This window comes from Protobothrops mucrosquamatus, unplaced genomic scaffold (assembly GCF_001527695.2).
Source record: "Protobothrops mucrosquamatus isolate PMUCROS unplaced genomic scaffold, P.Mucros_1.0 scaffold756, whole genome shotgun sequence".
NCBI classification, from domain to species: Eukaryota; Metazoa; Chordata; class Lepidosauria; order Squamata; family Viperidae; genus Protobothrops; species Protobothrops mucrosquamatus.
The window spans coordinates 98746-126086 of record NW_015387026.1 but is presented as its reverse complement, the minus strand read 5'-3'; the positions used below and the strand labels follow the sequence as shown (position 1 = coordinate 126086).

Here is a 27341-nt window from a genome sequence, read left to right as displayed (position 1 = left end):
TGCAAGTTGTACACTGGAAGAGACTCTGCCTCCTGTGAGCTCCACTGGTCTGGGCTTGGTTGACAGGCCAAAGAGTACGGCTGCGGAGCAGCCAAAAGGAAACAGCCGGCTGATCCAAAGGAATCTCGAGCAGCCAGAGGTTGACGAAGTTGGTGATGCCTTTTAGAGAGAGCCATTTTTTTCAAGGGCGTTCTCTTTTTGCCTTCGGACCTCTCCTGCCTGCCTCTGGATTCCTCCAGGCTTTGCTCCCAGTGCTGAGCAGTTGGGAGAGCAAAGGAACTTCTGGCTGAATTCACGCGCTCGGAAGATGTTGACGGAAGAGAGTGAGGTCGAGCTGCCCTTAGAAAGAAGCTCCGTTGGTCACGGGCTTCTGGCTCAGCAAACAGTTCAACATCTTCTCTTTGGGCTAGTCTGTCGTCTGCCTGTACAGAGACACAATCACTAGAGAGTAGTCAAAAGTGAACAGAAGGCGGCGGGATATCTCAAGGGCCTCTAAACCTGGCAAGTTGAAGAGCTGTGGACTTCAATTCCCAGAATTCCGCAGGCAGCATCCTTCACCTTCCATATGTATTAGGAGTCTGGCCACGTTAACTGGAATTCTGGGAGCCCTTCAGCAAAATCAGAGAAGCCCAATAGGCAGGCCTACAGCAACTAGGGTACCAGCCAATCTGGGGATTGGGGTTTGCCATGAGTATTGCAAAGATGCCATTAATATAGCACTTAGACCAGGGGTAGGCAACCTTGGCTCTTTTATGACTCGTGGACTTTAACTCCCAGAATTCCTGAGCCAGCACAGCTGGCTCAGGAATTCTGGGAGTTGAAGTCCACGAGTCATAAAAGAGCCAAGGTTGCCTACCCCTGACTTAGACTTACTGTATATGCTGCTCCCTAGTGCCTTTTAGCACTCTCTGAGCTGTCTACAATGTCAGCATCTTGCCCCCCAACAATCTGGGTCCTCATTTTACCGGCCTCAGAAGGATGGTGAGGCTGAGTCAACCTTGAACCAGTCAGGATCCAACTCCAGGTTGTGGGCCGAGTTAGCCTACAATACTGCCTTCTAGCCACCGTGCCAGCAGGGCTCAGACAAGAAATTTTACAGGGTTACAGCCTTTATGCCAACGTAAGAAGCATAAGATAGCACATGAAAATCCAGAGTGGGGGAAATGGCCTTAGAGCAGTGATGGCGAACCTTTTAGAGACCGAGTGCCCAAACCGCAACCCAAAACCCACTTATTTATCGCCGGGTGCCAGGTGGGCGTGGCTGCGGTGGTCCTGGCAGATTGGATCGGTGTGGCCAAGGTGGGCGTGATCACCTCGATGTTGCTCGTGGGGAGGGACGCATGTGGGGGCAGGGTTGGGGGAGATCCAGGGGGTCTCTGACAGGTGGGGCAGTGGGCTCGTTCTGTGGGCTGAGGCGAGGCAGGGTGGGAGTGCCATTGTCGCAGGGCAAGGCGAGGCAGGGGTCGGGGTGGCTGCTGCCTGATACCATCAGCTCCCACACACAGAGGCCAGCAAGCGCATGGGTGCTGGGATCCATCTGGCCATGTGGGACCTCGGCGAGTTAGCGGGTGGCTGGTTGAAGAGGGACAGTTGCCATCTCCAGGGCATGGCGCGCGTGCCCACAGAGAGGGCTCTGAGTGCCGCCTCTGGCACCTGTGCCATAGGTTCGCCACCACTGCCTTAGAGTTTACTGTGCTTACCGCTCGTACAGCTCTATGTGTAGGTCCGTGAGAGAAACATGTAAGGAAAATTTGTTCTCGCTCTTTTGGGGTTTTCAGAGAGACGCTCTGCTCGGAGTTCCTACTGTTGCAGCTGCTGGATTTCTGTCCCAAAAGCAGTTTTTTCTCTCCTCTGTTATCTGGGCTGTTGAAATCTAAAAGAGGGCACAGTAAGCGAACGCAAGGAATCCCATCAGGAATTGCAATTCTACAAACACAAATCAGAGTAAATAAAGCCAAGATTAACCTGCTGTATATTATTATAGACAGATTCACAACAACGCAGGAAATAGTGATGCAAAAAGGAGATAGGAGAAAGTGAAAAAGATTATTGATGTTTCTTCCCCTCCCACTCATTATCACTGATGGAAGCCCCTTCCACTTCAACTCTGGCCCCTCTTAACACATTACTGGCCAGTCAGTCAAAACATTTTGGAAAGGGAGGGGGTGTTGAGAGTTTTAACTACTGTCCCTGGAGATCAGTATTCTCAAGTTAAAAACTCTTCCCCCAAGTAAAGGGAAAATTCTTGTGAAAGGCCCACCAATCTCTCTCTGATGTGCTGCAGCAGTCATATAGGAAGATGGGATCTTCAGAACATTTTTTATGTAATGGGTTTAAAAGGCTTATTAGATATGGATTGATTTATGGCTTAAGACAGTTAAATAAGAGGTTAGATTGAATAAAAATTAATGAAAGGTTTGAACTTAATAATACGTTGTTTTATCTATGTATTAATATGTTTTGGATACAGTAACTTTGGGAGGACGTTAAAGACATTCGATACAGATATTGAGGGATTGATTGTTAGATTATAAAGAATAATAGAAATAGAAAGGTATTTTTTCTCTTTTCCTTTTTTTGTTTTGTTTCTGTTTTTTTCTTCTTTGTTCCTTTTTTTCCTTCTGATTTGAACTAATATTTTCTTTTCTTGTTAGAACTGATAGTCATTTTGTAATGGAAGAGGAATAGGAAAAAAGAAGTAATGATATTAATAAATGTCTATTGAACATGTTAAGGGAAAAGGTTATGGGGAGACTCCCGAAGTGTTAACTAGGTATTTAGATTAGAAATATGGAATATAGCAAGTGAAATAGTTAAACTTAATGCAGGATCTGGATTCGTGGATTTATTTAGATGAAAGATTATTGAGGATTGTTATGATTGATTTAGTTGTATTGAAATATATCAGTTTGAATATGTCATTAGAGGGAAAAGAGAGGAGGTTTTTAATGACTTAATCTGAACTTTATGAGTATGACTTTGTTTTGTGGACAATTGATTGCCCTGCCACCACGTTGTTTCTTAAGCACTTGTTTGTAAAATGAAAAAAACCAATAAAACTTGTTTGTTTGTTTTTTAAAAAAGAACATTTTTTAAAATTCGAGCATTACTATCTACAGGTAGTCAACTTATAACAGTTGGTTTAGTGATTATTCAAAATTATAACAGCACTGAGAAAAACGACTTGTGATCATTTTTCAGACTTATAACTGCTGCAGCATCCCCATGGTCATATGATCAAAATTCAGATGTCTGACAACTAACTCGTATTTATGACGGCCCGCCACGTCCTGGGGGGTCACATCATAATCTTTTGCAACCTTCAATGGGAAAGCCAGATTCACTTAACAATCTTGTTACTAACTTAAGAACTGCAGTGATACACTTAAGTGGGGCAAGAACAGTCCTAAAATGGCGCAAAACTCACTTAAGAACCGTCTCACTTAACGACAGAAACTCTGGGCTCAGTATTCCTGGGACCAATGATTTCTTGACTAACTGGAAAATACCACAATAAAAAGAGGCCCTGGTCACATTTTGTTTCTTGTCCCTGTGATTTCATTTTATTCCCAGCCCTTGAGTGAAAAGGCTCAAATTGTTCTTTGCTATACGAACATTAAAGTAATATTTCTTCCTTGTTCTAACACCATCCTAAGTGCAACATCTGTAAGGCTTTGTCATCCATTATCTTGAAGGAAAATCAGGTGACTAAGCTGCTGGGGAACAGAGGCAATAAAAGCAGGATAGGGATCAGCAATGGGAACACGCTGGCATTGTGTTTTATCGATTCGAAGATTGGTGGACAGTAAAGCTGCGCCGGGATCTGTATTCAAAGGACAAAATGTGATCTGGGGCATGCACACAGCAGCAGTTGGGCAATCTTAAAGCAGCTGTCTCTTTTCCTAAGCGTTTTTGCCCCTTTCCAGTTCATGTGAAATCCCAAGAAAAGATGTGGTTTAAGTGGTTCTAAGAGATGCTACTGCATGTCTGTTCTTCTGGATGCTGGGATATATACTGGATGCTGGGATATATATACGCTGCATTAACAGAGGGATAGAATCAAGATCACGTGAAGTGTTAATACCACTTTACAATGCCTTGGTAAGGCCACACTTGGAATACTGCATCCAGTTTTGGTCACCACGATGTAAAAAAGATGCTGAGACTCTAGAAAGAGTACAGAGAAGAGCAACAAAGATGATTAGGGGACTGGAGGCTAAAACATATAAAGAACGGCTGCTGGAATTGGGTATGTCTAGTTTAATGAAGAGAAGGACGAGGGGTGACATGATAGCAGCGTTCCAATATCTCAGGGGCTGCCCCAAAGAAGAGGGAGTCAAGCTATTCTCCAAAGCGCCTGAAGGCAAAACAAGAAGCAACGGATGGAAACTAATCAAGGAGAGAAGCAACCTAGAACTAAGGAGAAACTTCCTGACAGTTAGAACAATTAACCAGTGGAACAACCTGCCTCCAGAAGCAGTGAATCCTCCAACACTGGAAGTTTTTAAGAAGAGACTGGACAGCCATTTGTCTGAAATGGTATAGGGTTTCCTGCCAGAGCAGGGGTTGGACTAGATGACTTCCAAGGTCCCTTCCAACTTTATTATTATTATTATTATTACTGTAGGAAATCTGGGGCAGCGGGGGGGGAAGGATGGGTCAAAGTTACAGAAAATTGAAACAAATTAAGGTTTCGTGCTGAAGGCTTTAAAATCACTCACTTCATTTGTGAGACAATTACTCAACTGCTTCCTTTTTAAACCGTACCACAAACCAAAAACAGACCGTCAAGGGAGGTTGGCAAAAACGATGCTTTTGCTGAAGCAGCTCTTTCATTTCCAGTATTTAGAACAAACTCTGGGTCTGCCTGGCTTGCACTAAACCTTTAACAGGGTTTATTCTCACACTATAGTCTCTTACCTACGTCCCCGGCGTCCGTGTTACAACTACCTGCTTTCTTCCTGAGCAATGTCAAAGCAGAAAAATCTGGCAGGGTTTTGTTTTGCTGCAGTACGGCATTGACAACGGTCTGCCGCATTTCACTGATTAAATCACGCCCAGGGAATATTGCCTTGAGGTCCAACACTTTTTCTAAGTCCTGAGCAAGTTCCTTCGCGGGATGTTTAGATTGAGTCAACCCAGCTCCTTCTGCGGGAGGTGGGGGGACATTTTCCTTGTCATTCACAGCCACTGTTGTGTTGCTTTGGAAAGCTTCGTCCTGTATAGCCTGTTGATCAAAGGTCGCAGCAGGAGATGCCAATGAAGGCTTGTAGCCTGCCTCCACCACCTCCTGCACAACTGCTACAGGCTGGTGTTCTCTGACTGATGCAGGGGCAGCTGGCATTGCCGTAAAATGAGAACCCTCGTGCACGGTGCTTAAATCTTTTAAAGGGCATTCTCCTTGCTCTCCAGGAACAGATTTCTGATTCGTATCAAGAGGGCTACAGGACTGCATCTCTCCTCCCATCGGCCCTCCACTGGCTTTCTGGATAGGAGTTACATCCATTGTATCATGCTCAGCCCTGGGACTCAACAGTCTCTCAATGTCAGCAGATTTCACCTCTCTGTTAAAGATGCCCAGATGCTGTGTCAGTCTGTTCTGGGTTATGATCACGGAGTTTGCAAGGTGGGTCCCTTTGATGGGGGTCGATTTGGCACAGTTGCTAAGCTGAGAGCTCCAGAATGGGGGCAGCATCTTCTTTAGGCCCCTGCAGTTGGGCCTTGGTTCTGGAATTTTGCCCGTAGCCTTCCTGCCAAATTTGATGTAGTTGCGTTCCCGTCTCGTTCGACGGCGTTTGACCCTGGTGGATTTTTGTTCAGTGCTTTGTTCTGACAGGGGTACCTTCAGCTCGTGGAATGAAGGCAAACCAACCGGTGCCCGTCCATCTCCCTTGTCACAAAGATTCATACTGAAAGTAGCTCCTAGGTGGAAGCAAAGAACAAACACCATATAGCTTCTAAAATACTAGTTCTCGTTTTTCTCCCCTGAAAAACATTCACCAGGTTTATTTTTAGCCTGTCTTTATTTTTTCATAAAAACTGTAACTCAAGGCAGAAAAAATACCTAATACTCCTCCCTCCTCCTATTTTTCCCTCAACGACAATCCTGTTAACTTGGTTGGGTTCAGTGGTGGGATTCAGCCAGTTCGCACCACTTTGGCAGAACCCGTAGCTAATTTTTTGTTGCCCAGGCCCAGAATGGACTTCCAGAAGCGGCATCCACACAGAGAACCGGTTGTTCACATATTTGAATCCCACCACTGGTTGGGTTGAGAGAGTGATTAGCCCAAGGCCTTTCATGCCTAAAGCAGAACTAGAACTCGCCATCTCCTAGTGATTGGCTCAAAGTTACCCAGCCAGCTTTTATCCCTATGGCTAGAGCTAGAACTCACCATCTCCTGGTCTCTAGCATTCCCTATATCAGGTGTGTCCAACCTGCGGCTTGCGGGCTGCATACAGCCCTGGACAGCTAGTAATGCAGCCCCACAAGGTATAATAAATATATATATATAAAATAAAGGATTTGTTATTTATATACATTAACCATATATTTTATATGTAGCCCATGACAATTCCTCTTCACTCAATGCGGTCCAGGCAAGCTAAAAGGTTAGACACCCATGCCATATATCATTTTTCTTCTTCTGCTCAATAACGGCCAATTCTCGGAAACTGCCTGGATAAGTCCCTGCAGTTTTCTTGGCAAAGGTTTATAAGATAACAATTATGGAAGACTGATTTCCACCAAAATAAATTAACTAAACATTAAAAGTTCTGCTTTGCTAGTTTTTATTCATAAATCAAATCTGATAGATTTAACGATGTGAAAACATCTCATCCCCATGAAAACAATTTATGCATGCATAAATTTAACAATAACAGTTCCTTCAAAATGCAAAGCACTCTTATTATTTCATCAGTTTTTATAGTTATGCTGTAAGGTAAATCATTATTAGCACATAAAGTAACAGATGTGAACATTGGGGTTGAAACCTAAGTATAAATAGTTGCATAAGGCAGCTGGTATTTTTCCAAGTTCAGAATACACATTCTTGACATTGATATCAAAAAGTCATTTTCAACTACCTCTAACATATTCTGTACCAATAAAGAAGAATATTTGTGGCACAGGGTTGAAATGAGGGATTCTTGGTACTCTCTGAGGTTAGTTCTTGCAGATGTTAGACTTGCTCTGATGATGTTACCTAAATGTTTGCAAGAAAACAACCAAGCTCAGAGAACACCAAAAACCCCTCAAATTCTGCTGTGCAAGTGAAGCAACCCAAAAAGATTCTCAATAAAACAATAATTCTACTGATGAACTTTCAGGATTTTTAACCAACCAATTAGAGAGGCTATACCAATTATACTATATTATTTTAGAGTTTTGTTTCTTTGGGCCAATTATGAACATTTCTCTAACAGTTTCCAGAAGAATAGCTATATGAGCCTTGGGCGATTTCCACACATAACCAGTTGGCTTTAGAGTGCTACAAGACTCTTCTTGTAATATTTTTGCATCCCGCATCTTCAACACTAGGCACTACACAATTGCAAAATGGATTACATTTTGGATTACAGTCAAGCTATTTTCCAAAGCTCCTGAAGGCAGGAGAAGAAGCAACGGATGGAAACTGATCAAGGAGAGAAACAACCTAGAACTAAGGAGAAACTTCCTGACAGTTAGAACAATTAACCAGTGGAACAACCTGCCTCCAGAAGCGGTGAATGCTCCAATAGTGGAAGTTTTTAAAAAGAGACTGGACAGCCATTTGTCTGAAATGGTAGAGGGTTTCCTGCCTGAGCAGGGGGTTGAACTTGATGACCTCCAAGGTCCCTTCCAACTTTATTATTATTATTATTATGGATCATCGCACAGTCAGCCAGATGTTCAGACTGGATTTGGCATTTTGTCTACCTATCGAGTCCTTACCAAGGACCTGGGATAGGCAGATGTGGATGTTTGATGGTATTACAGATATTGTCGCAGGATGAAAGCAGTTCCTAGTAAGGCCGCCTTTTGCAATTTATTATTATTATTGTTGTTGTTGTTATTATTATTATTATTATTGCAAGTCAGCCTACCTGCAAATAAACTGCAACTGGTTTTAGGATGAGACTATCTCCAGTCACAGAAAACTGCTCAGCTAGACTTTTTCCCTAACCTCCAGGGCAATTATCAATTGTCCTGTGGGACAGATCATAGAACTGCTGGTGTTGTTGTTTTTTTAACTCATAAACTGCTTTGGCAAAATTATTATTTCTGAAAAGAAAACCAGAAAAAATGGTGTATCTGTGTACATCTGTCTCAAAGGTAAAAGAGGCAAGAAGAGAAGACAATGGAGACGTTCCCAGGGGGCTCAAACCCCTTCCTCTTACTCTAGAGACCCTTCCCACTTTCTAGTACTCCTACGCCCTCCATTTTGGACCCCTCCTCACCCCCTTCAACTGCCCAAACAGGCCACGCCCTTCGCGGAAGCAGGAAGGGCGGGACCACCCTCTCCACCCTGTGCTGGCTCGTGCTGGGACAGTTACTCTGCCCCTCACGCAACAGCCCGAAGCGCGAGGCAAAGCCTTTAATTTTTCGCGCGCCTTCTCGGCTTAGTTAGAAAGCCAGCTCTGCCCGCCCAGCCCATTTGTCACGCCCCTGCTTAGCATGGATTGGTTGCCACGGGCACCGGCCCAAGCTAATTGGCTGCTTGTGTTAGACTAGCAGGGGTAGTCAACCTTGGCTCTTTTATGACTCGTGGACTTCAACTCCCAGAATTCCTGAGCCAGTTTAGCTGGCTCAGGAATTCTGGGAGTTGAAGTCCACGAGTCATAAAAGAGCCAAGGTTGACTACCCCTGTGTTAGAGAATTGTTATTATGTCTGTAACAGGAAGTAAGAGGATGCACTTCTGCTCCAGGCATTTATTCCAAAGGGGCTGAATGGAAAATGTGCACACGCAATAACTTCTTCCACCAATGTCCTTCAGACGTGTGGGTCTGCGACTTCCGTGTTTTTTTTATAGGTAGAGTATGGTGGCTGGGGATGATGGGAGTTGTCATCAGTGAATCTGTTAGAGTTTTACCATACTCCCCCCCTCCCCAAAAAAAGACTTTGCGGGCTGCCACATTTCGGAGCTGTCAGCGAATGTGGTCCAAAGCCCCGCAAGCAAATAAATTAACGATAATTACGTCAGGTCAATGTTCCTATTAAATCATTAACAAATGGTAGAGTAAGCCATACGCCAGTTTGTGGTGGATTTGTTTTTTATTAAGTCCCAAAAACTTAAATAGGAGCCAGCCGTGTGCTGCAGCTGCCAAAAAAGCCAACACAGTGCTGGGCTGCATTAACAGAGGGATAGAATCAAGATCACGTGAACTGTTAATACCACTTTACAATGCCTTGATAAGGCCACACTTGGAATACTGCATCCAGTTTTGGTCACCACGATGTGAAAAAGATGTTTATTTATTTATTTATTTATATTTAAATTTATATGCCGCCCTTCTCCCCATGGGACTCAGGGCGGCTCACAGCATATTAAAACATTGTACAAAAAGAAATTTTCCCCTGCTAAAAACCAATTAAAATCCAAATATTAGTAGCTGTGGCTCTTTAAAATTGTTTAAAAATTGTCCCTATTTAAAACTCACCTTAGGTCNGGTGGTGACTAGCACCTTAAAGCGTACCCGGAAGGCCACCGGCAGCCAGTGCAGCTCGCGCAGCAGCGGTGTTACATGGGAGCGACGTGTCGCCCCCGACACCGCCCGCGCGGCCGCATTCTGGACCAGCTGGAGCCTCCGGATGCTCCCCATGGGGAGCCCCATGTAAAGAGCGTTACAGTAGTCCAGGCGAGAGGTGTTGAGACTCTAGAAAGAGTACAGAGAAGAGCAACAAAGATGATCAGGGGACTGGAGGCTAAAGCATATAAGGAACGGCTGCTGGAATTGGGTATGTCTAGTTTAACGAAGAGAAGGACGAGGGGGGACATGATAGCAGGGTTCCAATATCTCAGGGGCTGCCCCAAAGAAGAGGGAGTCAAGCTATTCTCCAAGGCGCCTGAAGGCAGGTTGAGAAGCAGTGGGTGGAAACTGATCAAGGAGAGAAGCAACCTAGAACTAAGGAGAAACTTCCTGACAGTTAGAACAATTAACCAATGGAACAACCTGCCTCCAGAAGCGGTGGATGCTCCAACACTGGAAATTTTTAAGAAGAGACTGGACAGCCGTTTGTCTGAAATGGTGTAGGGTTCCTGCCTGGGCAGGGGGTTGGACTCGGTGACCTCCAAGGTCCCTTCCAACTTTTTTTTTATTATTATTATTATTATTATTATTATTATTATTATTATTATTATTATTATTATTATTATTATCAGCCATGCCTTTGTCTCAGAACTTCTAACTGGTGTTCTGTTTGTTGTCAGTTCCCAGGCTTACCTGATCTATAGACAATATATGGTAGAAGTGATGCAGCTTTTCTGTTTTCCATCCATACTTGAATTTACAGTATTGCCCTTTGCATCTCTTTTAAAAATCTTTTAAAAAATACTCATCAGCCTCTCAAAGCTGCAAAGTTCAGTTCCTTGGTCCTAATTTCACCACCTCCCCTCCCCCCCACTTATTGGAAGCAATACCAAGCAAATTGTCAAGCTTATGTATAACCACAATGGTCCCCCAATTATGTAGGGCAAGCTGTTGGGAGGGTATTTTTTTTTCTCCTCTGAGTTAGTTTAAATATCCTTTCATCTTAGTCTTAGATTGTATTGTTCTCATGCTCATAATTATATGCACAAAATGTGTTCCTAATATTTGTCATATCTTTGTGAAAAGCAGACCCAGGCAGTTGTGAATCTGATTAGAAGAGTACTCTTCTGCAGGTATTTTTTAAAGCCGTATGTTCTGAACAACTCATTCTTAATTCTCCCTCTGTATGGTGCATCATTTCAGAACCAAGGTGAGTTTCTGGACTGGGAAACTAAGTGGGTTGAGCCTGGTTAGCACAGCACTCGGATGGGAATCAACAGGGAAGTAAAAGAAAAAAAGGCAATGGAAACCCACTTCCGTATTGCTGCCAAATATTGCAGGGGGTGGTGGTCCTTTCTGAGCTTGGTTGGTTTGTGGGGAAGTTTCATTACCCAAACTAGGTAACATCAGTGCTAGTTTGAATAATGAAATGTCTGCATAAATACAACCAAGCTCAGAGAATATCAAGGACTCCTTGTTCCAACCCTGAGCTAACAATATTCTTCTTTATTGGTAAAATTGCAGTCCACTAAAGCTATTTAGTTATCTAGAGCTGAGCTTGGTTTGAAGCAGATTGTGCCTTCTATCAGTATAGCAGCATAGGTAACTTGGTGTCTTCCAAATATTTTGAACTTCAGTTCCTATCAGTCCCAGCTTACGCCGCTGATGGTAAGAATGTTTAATGAAGTTTGATACATCTGAAAGTGATCTGGTTGCTTGTCTCTTCATTAGACTAATGAACCGCACAGGCTTAGGCTCACCAGATGCTTGCACTGCTCTATTAAAAATGTAGCAGCTGCATTTAAGCAACATCCTAACCTTGATGAGTCTTTGGGGGCATATCATGTTGGGCTAATCCAACCTGTTTAATTTATAATTCAATGTATTCTGCAAATCAGAACGCGAGTTAATTAGATAACTAAATGAAATACGATATAAAAACCGAGCCATAATGAAAAATAGGCTAAAAGATTTTTTTTTTTATGGAACGGCTTATGAAAACACAATTACCTGAACAATGAATGATCCTATATATGCTGTAGTCATTCTAGGACACATATTACCTTTTCCTATGCAGAAGAAAGATAAGCAGAAATACATAATCATCTAAGTTATCAGACTGTGAAAATAATAGGCTCTTGTATTGCAATATTCTGCACCATTACTGCACAATTATGCTTGGAGTGGAAAGAAGAAATTTTGATAAAGCATCATTTATAACTCTCTTAGTTGATTCATGTGCTTCTCCTGTTGTCATATTTGAATTCAGGACTCTGGAAATAAAACTGTTGTCCCATTTATAGGTTGCTTTTAGCAACAATTTTCATAAAGTGAAAATAATACATTTTGTGATTATAGGCATTTTAAAAGAAGAAGAATCATAAAAATGTTTGCTTATAATCTGGATAAGGTCTATTGGAAAGCTATGGCCACTATATTTCCAGAATAGTTTGAATTTGTTTGTTTTTTTTAAATTACATGCTTGTTATCACTAATACAATTTGCTGGTACTAATAAAATTTCAGCAACCTTGTCATCTAATCTTTTATCAGCATTTCAGTATTATTTAAACAAAGGAAGTTCATTTACATGGAATTATGAATACCATTATTATCTTTCAGGTAATAAAAAAGCTCCAGGATTCACTATAGGGTGATTAATAAATATTTTATTTGATAGCCCAAAAAGAATTACAATGTTGAAATTAATTTTCACATCCATCCCTTCATCCCTGTATATCCTGTATATCCCTTCAGCTTCTGTCTTTCTTACCTGTATATCTCAACCTTCATCCAATATTGTCTTATATCAAAATCTAAATTGAAAGGGTCATCATCAATTTCTCCGAATGGATGATCACCCTATAGATGTTAGATTAAGGCTGGACACAAAAGATATCCTAATCTACTGTTAGACTTTAGGGTGATATGCAGCAGATAGGGCAAGATTTCTGAGTTCCAATTATTTAAAATTTACAACAAAAATATTCTTTTTTTCTAAATTAAAAGAGCAAAATGAAAAATGCTTGGAATTATTTTAGTTCATTTTATCCAGAAAGGCTATTGGTTCCATCCAGCTCTGGTACTGAAAACAAATGTGTGTACAGATAGTCCTTGACTTACAACCATTCACTTAGTGACTGTTTTAAATTACAACAGTACTGAAAAAGGTGACTTATGACTCACACTTACGACCTTTGCAACATCCCATCACGTGATTAAAATTCAGACACTTGGCAACTGACTCATTTATGATTATTGCAGTGCAGGTAATCATCTTCTGCAACCTTCTGAAAGTAAAGTCAATGGGGGAGCCAAATTCACTTAACAACTGTGTTACTAATTTGACAACTATGATTTACTTAATAACTGGCAAGAAAGGTCATAAAATGGGACAAAACCCACTTAACAACTGTCTTGTTTAGCAACAGAAATTTTGGGCTCAATTGTGAGACATAAGTCGAGAACTACCTGTACTTATAGGTTAACATATCTGGAAGGCTATTGGTTTTATATTCCTATTTTACAATCAGTGTAGAGCTAATTGATATAGTGATTAAGGTGTCACCAGGTAAGATCTTCAGCCACGCAAGGTCACTGGGTGATTTTCGAACAGTTATGCTTTCCCGACCCAAGCACTTCTCAAGTTTGTTTTAATAAAAAATATGAAAATTGCTATGTATGTCACTTTGAATTCCTGAATGTAAGACAGAGTATAATGATATCCCTGATATAAATTTTTATTAGTGGCTTTAATGTATTTAGATACTATAAAGTAATTGCACCTACAAAGAGTAGTATTATGCATACAACGGTTTTTCATGTAACAATCTCTGGATATAAAAATTGGACTTTGAAGCAAAGAATAGAAAAAGTATTGATATTTTTGAACGTTGGTGTTGGAGAATAACAGAGTTGGAAGGGACGTTGGAGATCTTCTGGTCCAATCCGCTGCTCAAGCAGGAGACCCGATACCATTTCATACAAGGGATTGTCCAATATCTTCTCCAAGACTCCAGTGATGAAGAATGGATGGTCAGGAAAACAAGGTGGATGGACTCAAATTAAGTACAACAATAATGAGTATGTTGCTGAGAGACCTAATAACGGGCCAGGCTGAGGACCAATCATCCTGGAAATGTCTAGTTTTGTAGTTTATCAAATTTATCCTGCCCATCTCACTATCCAAAGTGGCACAGTTGCTCAGGAATTAGCATTAACTTGAAGGCACCTCATCAGTCAACCAGGCTGCCCAGTGTCATGGCTGAGCAGATGGCTCTAGGAATTTAAGTGATTATTATTATTTATTGAATTTATATACCGCCCTATCTCCCTTACGGGACTCAGGGCGGTGAATAGTTAATGGCATTAATTAATCAATACACAATCTAACAAATAAGTTGTATCCTGATTGTGGCTTTGATTGTTATTTGAAATTGCTGGTTAAATGCTTCCACAGTGCTAGTTTTTCCATAATGTTCAGAGGTGGCTTTAAAAAAATACATCAGAAAGGAGGTTAATTTATTTGGAAATCAAAGAGCCACCCAAGAAATTTCAAAAACTCTACAATTATTTGTACTCTCCATCTGAATGCTCATCTTGATGTTACAGTGACACCACATGGTTGTCTTGCAATAGTGTAAATCTGTTCCAATTTCAGTTCAAACAAAGTCCATTTTGGGGACTTTTAATGTTACCTAGAAAAGGAATTGCAGCAAGACCAGCTTCTGAAGTCAAGAGGCTGCAGCGCTGAACAAGCCTCTCCCAGCTAATTTTGTTATTTGCTTCGTTCTGTTTTTGTGTCTTTAAATCTTTTTTTAAATTTCTGCTGGGCATTCACTGGATAAATATTGATACTGATGACCCAAGAGCTTTCTTACTCAAGAGGCCATTTTATGATGCACTTAGCCATAGTTAACCATGGTTTATCCAACCTAACCCTATTTTCTGTGCTTGCATGACCCAATAAACTAGCCACACAAATTCTTGCAACTCACTAGGCTAACATGCAATCAGTGGCTAAAAACACCATCATGGAAGCTGCTTCTGCATAGATGAACAGGATGTCATCCTTTTGCCATCCTCAGTCAACATGGCTCATGGCTTTCCTAGCTGAGTTACAAGTGTTGAAATCCAGTCCCTTTGCAATGCAGCAATTTAAGATACTTTGTTTAAGATGAGAAAGCTGCCTTGCAAATCATGTTAACTCATGCCCCCCTAAATAGACAGCTTGGCTGGTTTAACATACATTAAACCCAAACCAGAGTGATGCTTCAACCAGTCACCATGACAGGAAAAAAAGAGACTCTGGATTTCTTCCAAAGGAACCTCCTTTGTAAACAGCTCACATAGTACTGTATGTCTGAATTCTAGTTTTTGAACTAGGTTGTGGTGGTGTATGTGTACATGTGCTATACACACACATTTTTTGAAAACCCACTTATCACCAATGTAATGCCTTTCAGTGTTCCGGACTTCATTCTCCCATCTTCCCCCAGTACGGGCGATGATGAAAGTCGAAATCATTTGGAAGGCAACAGATTGGAGAAAACCGATCTTTGTGATTTATATACATTAGTCACGGGTTTCCGTTGACTAGAAATATATACTGTATCGCATTCTTAATGCTCTGAGGCGAACTCCATCATCCCCGCGGCAGCGAGAGATTCGGAGCTTTTTTCCCCGCGCATTTCAATGATTGGCCACAACCTGCCCGTGCTTCGCGCTGATTGGCTGCGCGTCGTTTTGGCGGGCTTCTCTTCGAAGGCGGGAAAGGAGCTGGGAAGGGTCTCTCTCATTCCGGGAGGGGCAGGGGGGCTGAAAGGGGCAACTTTGGGTTGGCTTCTGGGTAACCCAATACTGAGGTGGGGGAAAGAAATCTAACATTAAATGGAGAAAAGCACAACAACACAAAGCCTGATGATTTGATCCCATATAGATGGTTCCGCTGGGGTGAAGGTTGGAGGAAAGATGCCAACGGGGGCAGAATCTCAGAGGGAGTGGGTGGAATTGCCAATTGGGGCAGAAGCCCACGAAACAGGGCAGGAGAGACCACCTGAGGTGGAGGGAATAGGGGAGGTAAACCCCTCCAGGATGGAAGTTCAGGGGCTGAGGCAAATGGAGGCTGAATCCCAGGGACAGAGCAAAGATACTTCAAGTGGGGCAGGAGCCCAAGGGCTGAGGGAAGAAATATCAGATAAAAATGATATTGCAGGAGAAAAAGCAGCTGAAAGTGAAGGATGTGTTCCTATAGAGAACTTGGAGACTGATCCAAGGATTGGGGCAGGAGAGTCCTTGATAGGAGAAACTACAAGGTCATCTGATGTTTCAGTAAATATTGAGGCAGGCGGGATAAAGAAAAGTACCAAGAAAAAGAATTCTGGAGATAGGAGCAAAAAGCAGACTAATAAGAAAAGTGGACAAAAGTCCAAGGTGAGGGAATAATAAGTGTTTCTAAAACTCCAGAGAAACAGACTGATATGCTCATTTGATAGGACTTACTGCTTTTAAAGATGTCAACTTTTTTTTCAAGATAGGAAATAATTTTTTATATTTAAAAATTACAAGGAATGTGATAGGGTTTAGTATGCTGTGTTATGTGCAGTTAGTTATCTGGGAGTAGACATTGTACATTGTAGAAATAGAGCTGTGAGTATGGTGACAAAATCAGGAATCCGGTAGCACTTTTTCAGACAAACTTTATTAAAAGACAAGCTTAATTTAGCTGAACTGGAGATTTGAATCTAGGGAAACCTCTGTAAACCTTTGCAAAAAAGCTGAGAAATTTCTCTGTTGAAGTTTTATTTATTTACCTTATTTAGGGGATATCAGTAAGCATTTGGTTTATATATATATATATATATATATATATATATAATTTTGGATCAGTGGCAGTTTTAGTCTTGTGCCATTTGGATTTGTAATTAGCAAAAAAGGGCAAAATTGTTATTGATTGGAGAGTTTGATAGTATCATATGCAATGATAGTTTAACCCACATTATCAAGTCCTGCAATTACCTTTTCTATTGAAAATGGTCAATTAGGGCAATGAAGTCCAATCAAATGTGAATTCAGGTAACAACTAAGCTGGACCCCGTGAGGTGGGTTGGGCTGCAAAAGAGTGACTGCCTAAAGTTATCTATCCTATATATCTAGTATTTTAAGAACAATTCCCAATCCTTTGTGTCAGATCCACTGATTAATAGCTCTGTTGTTAAATGTAAGTTAAAATTTATTCAAAATGGTGATAAATTGTAAGCCAACTTTGGCATTTTGTTTGTTTAAGCAGAAAATGTAAACATGTAATATATATAACTGTCCTCTTTTGTACTAGGTTGAAGATAGGTTTAAAGAGCTCTCCATCTATTTTCCTAAAGAACAGTGGGCTGAAATGGGAGAATGGGAGAAATTACGTTATAAAAACATGAAACATAATTACGACTTTATGATTCAATTAGGTGAGCAGAATACTAATTATTGAATTGTTCACCCATGTTTTGAAACCATACAAAAGGAGAAACATCAAAGAATTCAGATATACATATGTTAAAATAAAATATTCCTGGGAAAATAAGTCACTGGGTGCTGAAATATATTTTCATCCTTTATTACAGTCTTAACTTCAGCAAAGCCATACCATTTAATACATTAAAATTTAAAGTTTCATCTGAATGACATAATCTAGAGATTATGGCTATGTACACACATCTTAAACCACAAACAGCAAATAATATTAATAAGAGGTTAATAAGTGGCCCATGAGGGAAGATACTGAAATTGTCCCTAGGAAGCATGAGCACAATTTCCTTCCAAATTTGGATACAATGGATTGCCTTCAGCAAATCAATTAATTGATCCACACTATAAGGACATAGCAAAATAGCCATATTCAATCCTTGAAGTAATAGAGAAGTACGCCAATATAAAATTTAAGGCACAAAACAATCCTGTGTTGCATAAAAAGTTAGTCTAATCTGATTGGGTTTTGGGTTTTGCTAGTTCTGTCACTTTTAGGTGCATTTTAAAAGGACATATGTTGCCCAGAATGAGAAAAATTCCCTATTTTCAATTATCACTATAATTGTGATTATGCTTTATGCTATCCTCAGCAGAACAGAAAAACATGGAATCAGTAAAAAAGATAGTGCAGCATTAAACACATTCTCTGAGAAGTGATAACTAATATTTTTATTAGGTCTTCCTACTCCTAAACCAGCATTTATGCTTTACGCACGGCAGCCCTTAAAGACAGCAAATGAATCCTCTGAATCAGATGAGGAATGGACACCAACACTTATAGGTAAGCTATCGAAATAATCTTAATGTAACAAAAATATCTGAAAGTTTGCAAGATATTGAAATGTAATAGAACATAACTCTTGCTTCAGAGTGAGGTAACCAACAACAGAGAACTTGCAATCCAAATGCAAAACATCACGAAAATTGACAAAAACACATGTTTAAGTGCTATGCATGCTGTTAATCTTAAAACAGACTTCACGGCTGTTAAGAACTAGTTAAGAAAAATAAATGTTTGTTCATTATAATACCTTTAGTGGCCCTTTAAAGTGGTAACATATAACTAGTGTTGCTTAAAAGGTTGTATTTTATGTAAGTAAAAAAATTATCATTGTATCAGTCTGGCAAAATAACTGGTTTTATGTTATTTTGTTACAGCTGCTCAAGATGATACAAATTCATCAAGTCAACACAGTAGTACTGTGAAAGATGTGAATCATGTAGCCTGGGAGTGGCAGGATGCAACACTTACCAGATAATATTAACTCATATATAGTACCTCAGTCATCCTGTGTTAAGATAGACAAGTAACAATGGTGGAAATAATGCTAAGAAACATGATAATTATAATATACTTAAGGGTCTGTTACAGTGCAAGATAAAATTTGATTGTAAAACTTCTAATAAAAACTAAAAAGGAACACAAACCTTTACCAAAGGTTCGGCATGTTAAATTGTACTTGGAAGTATGAGAGGCAAACAATGGCACAAAACTTTGCTATGCTGTTCAAAACACTCAACCTTTGATTTCATAGGAGATGGGAAGCATAGAATATGATTTTGTGACTGGGATGTAATCAGTATTTCCCAAATATCTTTGTAAAATAAAAAAACAAAAGAATATGGTTCACTAGCTCCACCTCACTAGTGTCACAGGGCTGACATTAATCAAGATCAAAGCTGTTATTAGTGGAATCAACATACAATTGATTGGAAACCAAGGTACTGTATTCCTTTGGAATTCATTGTTCAATGTTTTTTTTTAAATGTTTTAAAAATCAAACAATACAGGTAGTATTCAACTTACAATAGTTTGTTTAATGATCATTCAAAGTTACAACGGCACTGAAAAAAGTGACATGACAGTTTTTAACATGACTGTTGCAGCATCCCCATAGCCACATGATCAAAATTGGCAACTTTCTGATATTTATGATAGCTACAGGGTCATGTGATCATCTTTTGTGACCTTTGAGGTGTTATTGGAAGCTATAAGAGTAGAATACAGAAATTTAGACTGAATTACTGCCAGCTGCCCATTCTCTGTACAGGAACATTTAGGAGCAATAGGGAAACATCTTTGCCTTATACAATTTAAATTTTGCCTTTAAAACTGAATGAACTTGGTAGCAGAGCTTCAGATTCAAAAGAAAAAGGGTAGTGCTCAGCATGTTTGGCCAGGCATATATACATATTGGCTATCCTTTAAAGCAATTATTTATGTTCATATTGCAACAGCAGAATGCCTTTTTAAAACTATTCTTTCTATAAAGTTTTTTTTAGTAAAGTTAGTAGACAACATACATCCATGTACAAATATGTTCACATGCCTTTGCTGCAGAACTAAATGTTGTAATGCCTATTTATTAATTTAGCATATGTATATGCAAGAATAGACTGATCTTAATTGTAAGATACATTGCATTTATTGTGTAATTAATTCATGTATGTTTTAGTCCTACAAAGTGGAATTCTTGGGAAAATTGTTTCGGGACCTGAGAAGGTATCTTAATCCACTTCATCCAATGGACTGACAATGCAGTGTCTATACTTGAAAATCTGATTAATAAAGCAGATAATTTGATACTGATTTCTGTCAGTGTAAACATGATTCAGGTATTCTGTACATATTTACTGATGTCAATTCTTGTTGCCCTTTAGATGTATTCTCCAATATTGGTACTACATATTGTCTGTCTCCTTACTTCCCCTCTAATATAATGGATCATCCCAAATTTTTTACCAAATCTTCCACCTTACAGTTTGTTAATCCTAAATTCAATTAATAAAATACAATTGTACTGTATAATTCTTGAACTTCTTACTTGGCATGATACAAATTCTGAGAAAAACAATGATTTAATTCCCATTCTTGTACTTGAGGTTTTGCTGCTTTCCATGGAAATATAGATTACAATATTGAATTTTATGTGCTATACTTTATTTTTCAGATTTCCAAACAAAAGTTGTGCCTGAAAAGAAAAAGGAAAGGAAAAAAGAACAGAACAAAGAAATTAGCACTTACAGATTACGGAAGAGAGAAAGAAAAGTATACATGGAAATAAATGAACCAAATGATGATGATTACTTATGTGAGAGGCACTTTTTTAATGATCATTTTTGTTCTTCATTTCTCCTAAACAAACATTTATATATGGTTATAGATTTAATATAAATTTAATATATGTGTGGAGGATAGTTCTCGTAAGCATTTGAAAGCTGTTTGCTGTATTGGCAAACATTCTTTCACAATATGCAGCATTTCCACATATATAAATTTCCTATATACAGAAGGAGATTGCCTTTGCCAGGATATTCTTCAGCTTCCCAGTCTAATCTACAGCTTTAGGATTTTCTGGTAATTTTACCTTCAAGTATTAAGTCCCAACCTTCCTTAGTTTACAAGCAGACAAGACTAGCCAGCTGCTGTCACCTCCTGAGCTTTGAATATCAACTCATCTGCTATTCTGTTGTTTAAATAATTGGTTAGGCATAAAAATGGGCAGGATAAACTTCATTGGTATGCAAACATTTCAAGTGATATTATTCATAATATATATTGCCTATAGAAAACTGAATTTAACAAAGGATAATTCATTGGACTCTGACTCCATATTCACTTATCTCTTTTCACTTTCTTAGTTTGTGAATATTGCCTGACATTCTTTGTTGATGAGTGTTCTGTTCATGGTCCTCCACTTTTCATCAGAGACACAGCAGCTGAACTAGGCCTGGCAAATAGAGCCAGCTGCACTTTACCTTCAGGTTTTAGAATTGGCCTTTCAAGTATCCCCAGAGCTGGTTTTGGAGTCTGGAATGAAAGTGAAACATTGCCTCCAGGAATTCATTTTGGACCATACGAAGGGACAAGAACAGAGGAAGAAGCAGCAGCAAACAGTGGCTATTCCTGGCTGGTATGATAACAGTACTTGGATTTTACAGGAGTTTTGTGTAATTTCATTTTCATTGATTGAGCAAACCTAATTTATGTTACAGTACCATGTGGTTTTATAGGTAATCCCTGAATTATAATTACAACTGAGATCAGAATTGTGATTGCTAAGCAATGTGGTTGTAAGATAAGCTCTCACATGACTATCACTGAGCAAATACAATTCCAGCAGTCCTGGTTACTATCTTTAACTGAGAATTGTGGGTCATTATGGGAATACTCACCCCAATCCAGGCCATACCATATGCCTCATCAGCAATGAGAGCAAGAAGATGGTGAAGGTCAGCATGGGTGGTAGATCACAGGGTAGCAAAGGGCCAAAAGGGAATAGATGTAGGGAGAGAGATAGGCGGGTGGGGAGAATTGAAGCATCTGAATTTTTATCTCATGACTGTAGAGGTACTGCAAAATCTATAACTTTAGACACAGGTTGTAAGTCTCTGTGCTTAGTGTTTTTCCTTTAAATACGCTAGTCTAAAAAAAATGTTGAGACTCTAGAAAGAGTGCAGAGAAGAGCAACAAAGATAATTAGGGGACAGAAGGTTAAAACATATAAAAACCGGTTGCAGGAATTGGGTATGTCTAGAAGGACTACGGGTGACATGATAACAGTATTCCAATATCTAATGGGCTGCCACAAAGAAAAGGGGATCAACCTATTCTCCAAATCACAAGAAGGAAGCAATGGATGGAAACTAATCAAGGAGAGAACCAGCCTAGAATTAAGGAAAATTTTCCTGACAGTGAGAACAATTAATCAATGGAACGACTTGTCTCCAGAAGTTGTGGGTGCTCCAATGCTGGAGATTTTAAAGAAGAAATTGGACAACCTTTTGTCTGAAATTGTATAGGGTTTCCTGCTTGAGCAGGGGATTGGACTAAAAAAACCTTCAAGGTCCCTTCCAATTCTGTCATTCTGTTATTCTGTTAACATGAAAACAGCATTTTCTCCATTGTGATGTGTGGCCATGGAAATCCCTCTTTAGAGAAGCTGTGTTGATTTATTGCTTTTGGTACTTTGCACTTTGAATTAAGCAAGTTGCAACCAATATTTTATTAGATATAAAACAGGGAAATGTTTTGATATTATTTTCTTATCATTTACTAAAAAGTGATAACATTTAGTAAATTTTCCCCATTTACTAGAGATTAATTAAAGCAAGACATGTCATATTATTACTATATTACAATGAAATTGTATTCATTATTGTGTCAATTCCCCATTGACATACATAGTTCATGTTTATTATAATTACAGATTACCAGAGAGCAGAATTGTTACATTTACATTGATGCAAAAAATGAAACTAATTCCAACTGGATGAGGTAAAAGTTTTTGATAAAATTAAAGAGACTTTTGTATAATAGTATTTTAATAGTATTGAAAAGACCTATAGCACAAACAATCTGCAAACTATCTAAGCTAAATTACTTGATTTTAATACCATGCAATACAGCTGTACTGTACTATGTCAACTTTGTGAATATATAAGGATGTTTCATTGATCTAAATGAAATTCCAGGTAAATTAACTTATAGTCACAATTGTTCAAGTTTGAATTATAAGAAACAAAGAAAATATTTTGCAAAGCACTTGGTATAATTTTATAGCGACAGATAAGTCAAAACTAGAACAGCGTATTTCTGCCCATTCAGCCATATTTGCATTATACATTGTACAATGAAAATTGCTTCCAATTTCTTTGATACGTGCAATATGAGGATCATCAAAAGCTTTCAATGTGAGAAACCATGACATTTTGCACAAAGGAAATTCCTTTCTTAAAGTGGACTAATGATTAATAACAGAGGTAGATCAAGGCAAGGAAATGAATTATGGTATCAGAAAATATGGATAGATATTGAGTAAAAATTTGAAGAAATGTTCAGTTTGTACAATCAGGATATATAGTAGCTTTCAAAATGTACAGGAATTTTAATACTTCTGTTCACAAGTTTTATTGTGTCTTTTTTAATGGAAATAATTCTGTATAACTATAGATGGTCAATATATTTCACTTCCCATGTATAGAAAACTTTTTCTCTGTTTACAAAAAAGGGATCTTTTCCTGAGAAAGTACACAACTGGAAAAAATGATACACAAATTTTCCAATTTAGCTTCCTTTGGTCTTTCTGTATCTGAAAAGAACAGTTTGACTACAGCTGAATAACAGCTGTTTGTTTTGGCAGGGGTCTATTCTCCAAGCTTGCTATTTAGCTCCCCAACATTTCATTACCAAACTAGGTAACATCTTCAGCAGGGTTTTTGGGTGAAGTGTCTTGTTTATATAGGTCAGTTGGTCTTGTGACTGGTTGCTGTGAGACGCAGAATTCAACTGGTGAGGGTGTGGTAGAAGCCAATGGGTCCATCAACAAACACATTGACTAAGAACCAGTGTATGAACCAATAAGGAAGCGGACCATCTGAGCCACCAATTGACGAGAATCAACCATCCCCTCATCAGTTGAATTCTGCACCTCATAGCAAGTACTTTGGTAATAAAATGAATGGGAGCTAAACAGCAAGAGAACTGAGCTCTGCCAAAATCTACAACGCGAGCTACAAATATTCTCAACAATTTCTAACAGTTATTTGTAATATTAATGGCTAAATAATACAAAATATTAATATTAGTATTTCATATACTAAGTATTGTCTTCATTGTTTTCCTTATGAATATAAGTGATCTGGACTTCTAAAAATGTTTGTCCTTTATTTTGGCCATTCCCTAGGCCTAGATTATTCTGTATTTACTCGGGATAATTTTTAAATAAGTGTATAAATATTCATCCTTTCATGATCTGAGAAGTTCCCCAGAACTTCTTGGTTTCAGTTTTGTTTAAATCATCCTGAATTCAAGCACAAGTTTATGCTATTATCAATGTACACGACAAAATTTAAAAGCAGGTTGTCACTTTCCAGATTTGGGAATATTAGAACTGGTTTCGAAAAATACCTCTTTGCTCAATGGATTTTGTCCAAAGACCAAAATCGCTGTAACTCTAAATATGCTATTATCTCACTGATACGTTTCGCTCTGCAAGGGCAAAAATTAAAAATACAATTTTTTGGGAGAAAACAAGAGTGATAGTAATATTCTAGGGCTGTGACTATAGCACAATTGTATGTATATATGTATGTATTTGTTTTACAATATATACCACTTTTCATTTAGTATCCCAAGGTGAATTTATATTTTCCCCCACTACAATAATATTGTGAGGTAGGTTGGACTGAGAGAGAATGACTGGCCCAGATTTATCTAATTTCCTGGTTTCTTTGATGACAACTTTTTCTTTTAACATCAGTCACCCTCTTAACAATAGGTATGTTAACTGTGCCAGAAATGAGGAAGAACAAAATCTTGTTGCTTTCCAGTATCATGCGGAAATATACTACAGAACATGTAAAGTAATTCAACCTCAATCTGAGCTCCTGGTTTGGTATGGAGAAGAATATGGAAAGGAACTTGGCATCAAATGGGGATCTAAATGGAAATCGCTAAATGGTATAATGCTAGATGATTCATTACTTAAATTAATAATGATAGCTCTAGACCAGAGGTTCCCAAATTTAGTATCTAAATAAGTAACTAATTTTTCTATGGCCCCTTATTTAATATCTAAATAAGTATCTAATTTTTCTAGTAATTTAAGACCCTCTAGGCCAAAATATTGTCAAAAAACTGGCTTTACAAATGAAATTGCGGCTCTAAGCTATAATATGCCAAGGAACAATTTCACATAGTCAGTGTCTGTTGATACAACTGATGTTTTGACATGGTGTTAGTGTGACTTCCATAATTTTGACAGTTCTTATTCCACTTTTAAGTAGCACTTTATTTGAAGGATGAGAGATAATTTGTACTTCTACTATTATTGTATAATAACAACATGATTATAGCTATTACATTAATATTTGGTATTGGTTATATTCATAATATGAATATTGGTCCATGGCTCATATTTTTTCCTTCAGTAAGAGCTTATTTTTAATAGATGAGGAAAAAAAATTAGAAGTCCTGCCCTTATTTTCCTCTCAAACACAGGTATTGAAAGCTATTTTAATAATGATAGGAGAAATATATATTACATTTGTTTGGTTCTACACACTACCAATTTTTGTGAAATCTTTTACTGCAAGTATATTTTCATCTTTTCTGCCTTAACCAGATTTGACAACTATGCTGTTAGATATATTAGTTCATCAACACAATAAAAACTAAATAATATTATTGGAGGCTACAGTAGGAATGCCTTTTAATGCCTTTTAAATATTTTTCCATGTAGAAAATAAAACCTAATCAGAAGAAATTCTTGTTCACAATATCACCTTTGGACGGAGATATATTAATATATATATTTTAATGTAGAAATCTTTATAAGAGGGCCTTGCATATTCAGTTTGTTCAGTCCAGTCTAGCATTTCATTCTGCTGAGCTCAAATGTAATTTTAACAACTTGTGTAAAATCTTCTAACAAAGAAGTTATGCCTAAAAAGAAAATTAAATTATTAACAATTAACAATTACCTTTATTTCTAAAACCCATTTTCATACTGCATGGATAATTGTTGTTAGTTGCAAAGTTGTGTCTGACCCATCGCGACCCCATGGACAATGTTCCTCCAGGCCTTTCTGTCCTCTACCATCTTCTGGAGTCCAATGAAGCTCATGCCTACTGCTTCAGTGACTCCATCCAGTCACCTCATTCTCTGTCGTCCCCTTCTTCTCTTGCCCTCCATCTTTCCCAGCATTAGGCCCTTCTCCAGTGAGTCCTTCCTTCTCATTAGGTGGCCAAAGGACTTGAGTTTCAACTTCAGGATCTGGCCTTCTAAAGAGCAGTCAGGGTTGATCTCCTCCAGGACTGACCGGTTTGATCGCCTTGCAGTCCAGGGGACTCGCAGGAGTCTTCTCCAGCACCATAGTTCAAAGGCCTCCATTCTTTGGCGCTCAGCCTTTCTTATGGTCCAACTGTCACAGCCATACATTGCAACTGGGAAAACCATGGCCTTGACTATACGCACTTTTGTTGGCAGGGTGATGTCTCTGCTTTTTAGTATGCTGTCTAGATTTGCCATAGCTTTCCTCCCCAGGAGCAAGCGTCTTTTAATTTCTTGGCTGCAGTCCCCGTCTATGGTGATCTTGGAGCCCAGGAAGATAAAATCTATCACTACCTCCATTTCTTCCCCATCTATTTGTCCGGAATGGAGAGGGCCAGATGCCATGATCTTGGTTTTCTTAATGTTGAGTTTCAACATGGGTAATTGCAAATTATCTAACTATATAATAAGTATTGATATAATAAGAATAGTGAACTCTTTAATGTGAAAGAAAAGTTATAAACTCTAAAGTGTACTTTTTTCATTGCTGGGCTTTCAAAAAGAAATTCTTCTCAGGTAGAAATTATAAATCATAGCAGATTCTTCATAGAAATAGTCCTACATGTTTTTGCCAATAATTTTGTTTTTTCTTTGCAAGTAGTTCACAAGCAGAATTCATACCTGGTGAAGAAGCAACAAATAGTTTGCCATCAGTGTCCCAGTTGTGAGACAGCATTTACTTGCAAAGATTATCTCACCCGCCATATGAAATGGAAGCATTCTGGATTTATAATACTTGCTGAAGAAACGAAAAAAATACTAACAGAAAAATCATTACCCAACATAAGAACTTATGCTTCCTACCAAGTTACGGTGAAATATAGACTACCAAGCAACATGAACAAAGGTAAAGATGGTGAAATTCTTTTTTTGAAAGATAGAAATAAAGAAGCAGAGAATAAGAATCATAAAAACAATGGGAAAAATCATTTTCAGCTGGTTACTCACAACCAGTCACATAGAGAAAAGCCATATTTATATAAAGAACATGTAAAAAAGGTTGATGGATCATTACTATGTCTGATCAGACAGAAGCAGAGTTGTATAGGGAAGAAGTCTTCTTCATACAGAAAATATGGGCTAGGTTTAAGCCAATCATCAGGACAATCCACTCGGAAACAAACACATGTAAGACAGGAGCCATACTCATGTAGGGAGTGTGGCAAAGGCTTTAGCCAATCAGTTCACCTGGCCACTCACATGCGGACGCATACAGGAGAGAGGCCGTATTCATGTAGGGAGTGTGGCAAAAGCTTCACT

The 27341-nt window shown here is 38.8% G+C and overlaps 1 protein-coding gene across 1 annotated transcript in view; it reads left to right on the top strand.

Annotated features, from left to right (window-relative positions):
• LOC107289708 (histone-lysine N-methyltransferase PRDM9-like) overlaps positions 1-27341 on the top strand; it is a 29203-nt gene that overhangs the window by 252 nt on the left and 1610 nt on the right. The window contains exons 2-8 of the mRNA XM_015818509.1: positions 67-152; positions 240-323; positions 20199-20339; positions 20890-21161; positions 22458-22525; positions 24528-24716; positions 27236-27322. Of these exons, the coding sequence (XP_015673995.1) occupies positions 67-152; positions 240-323; positions 20199-20339; positions 20890-21161; positions 22458-22525; positions 24528-24716; positions 27236-27322 (927 nt within the window). The remainder of the gene's footprint in view (positions 1-66; positions 153-239; positions 324-20198; positions 20340-20889; positions 21162-22457; positions 22526-24527; positions 24717-27235; positions 27323-27341) is intronic.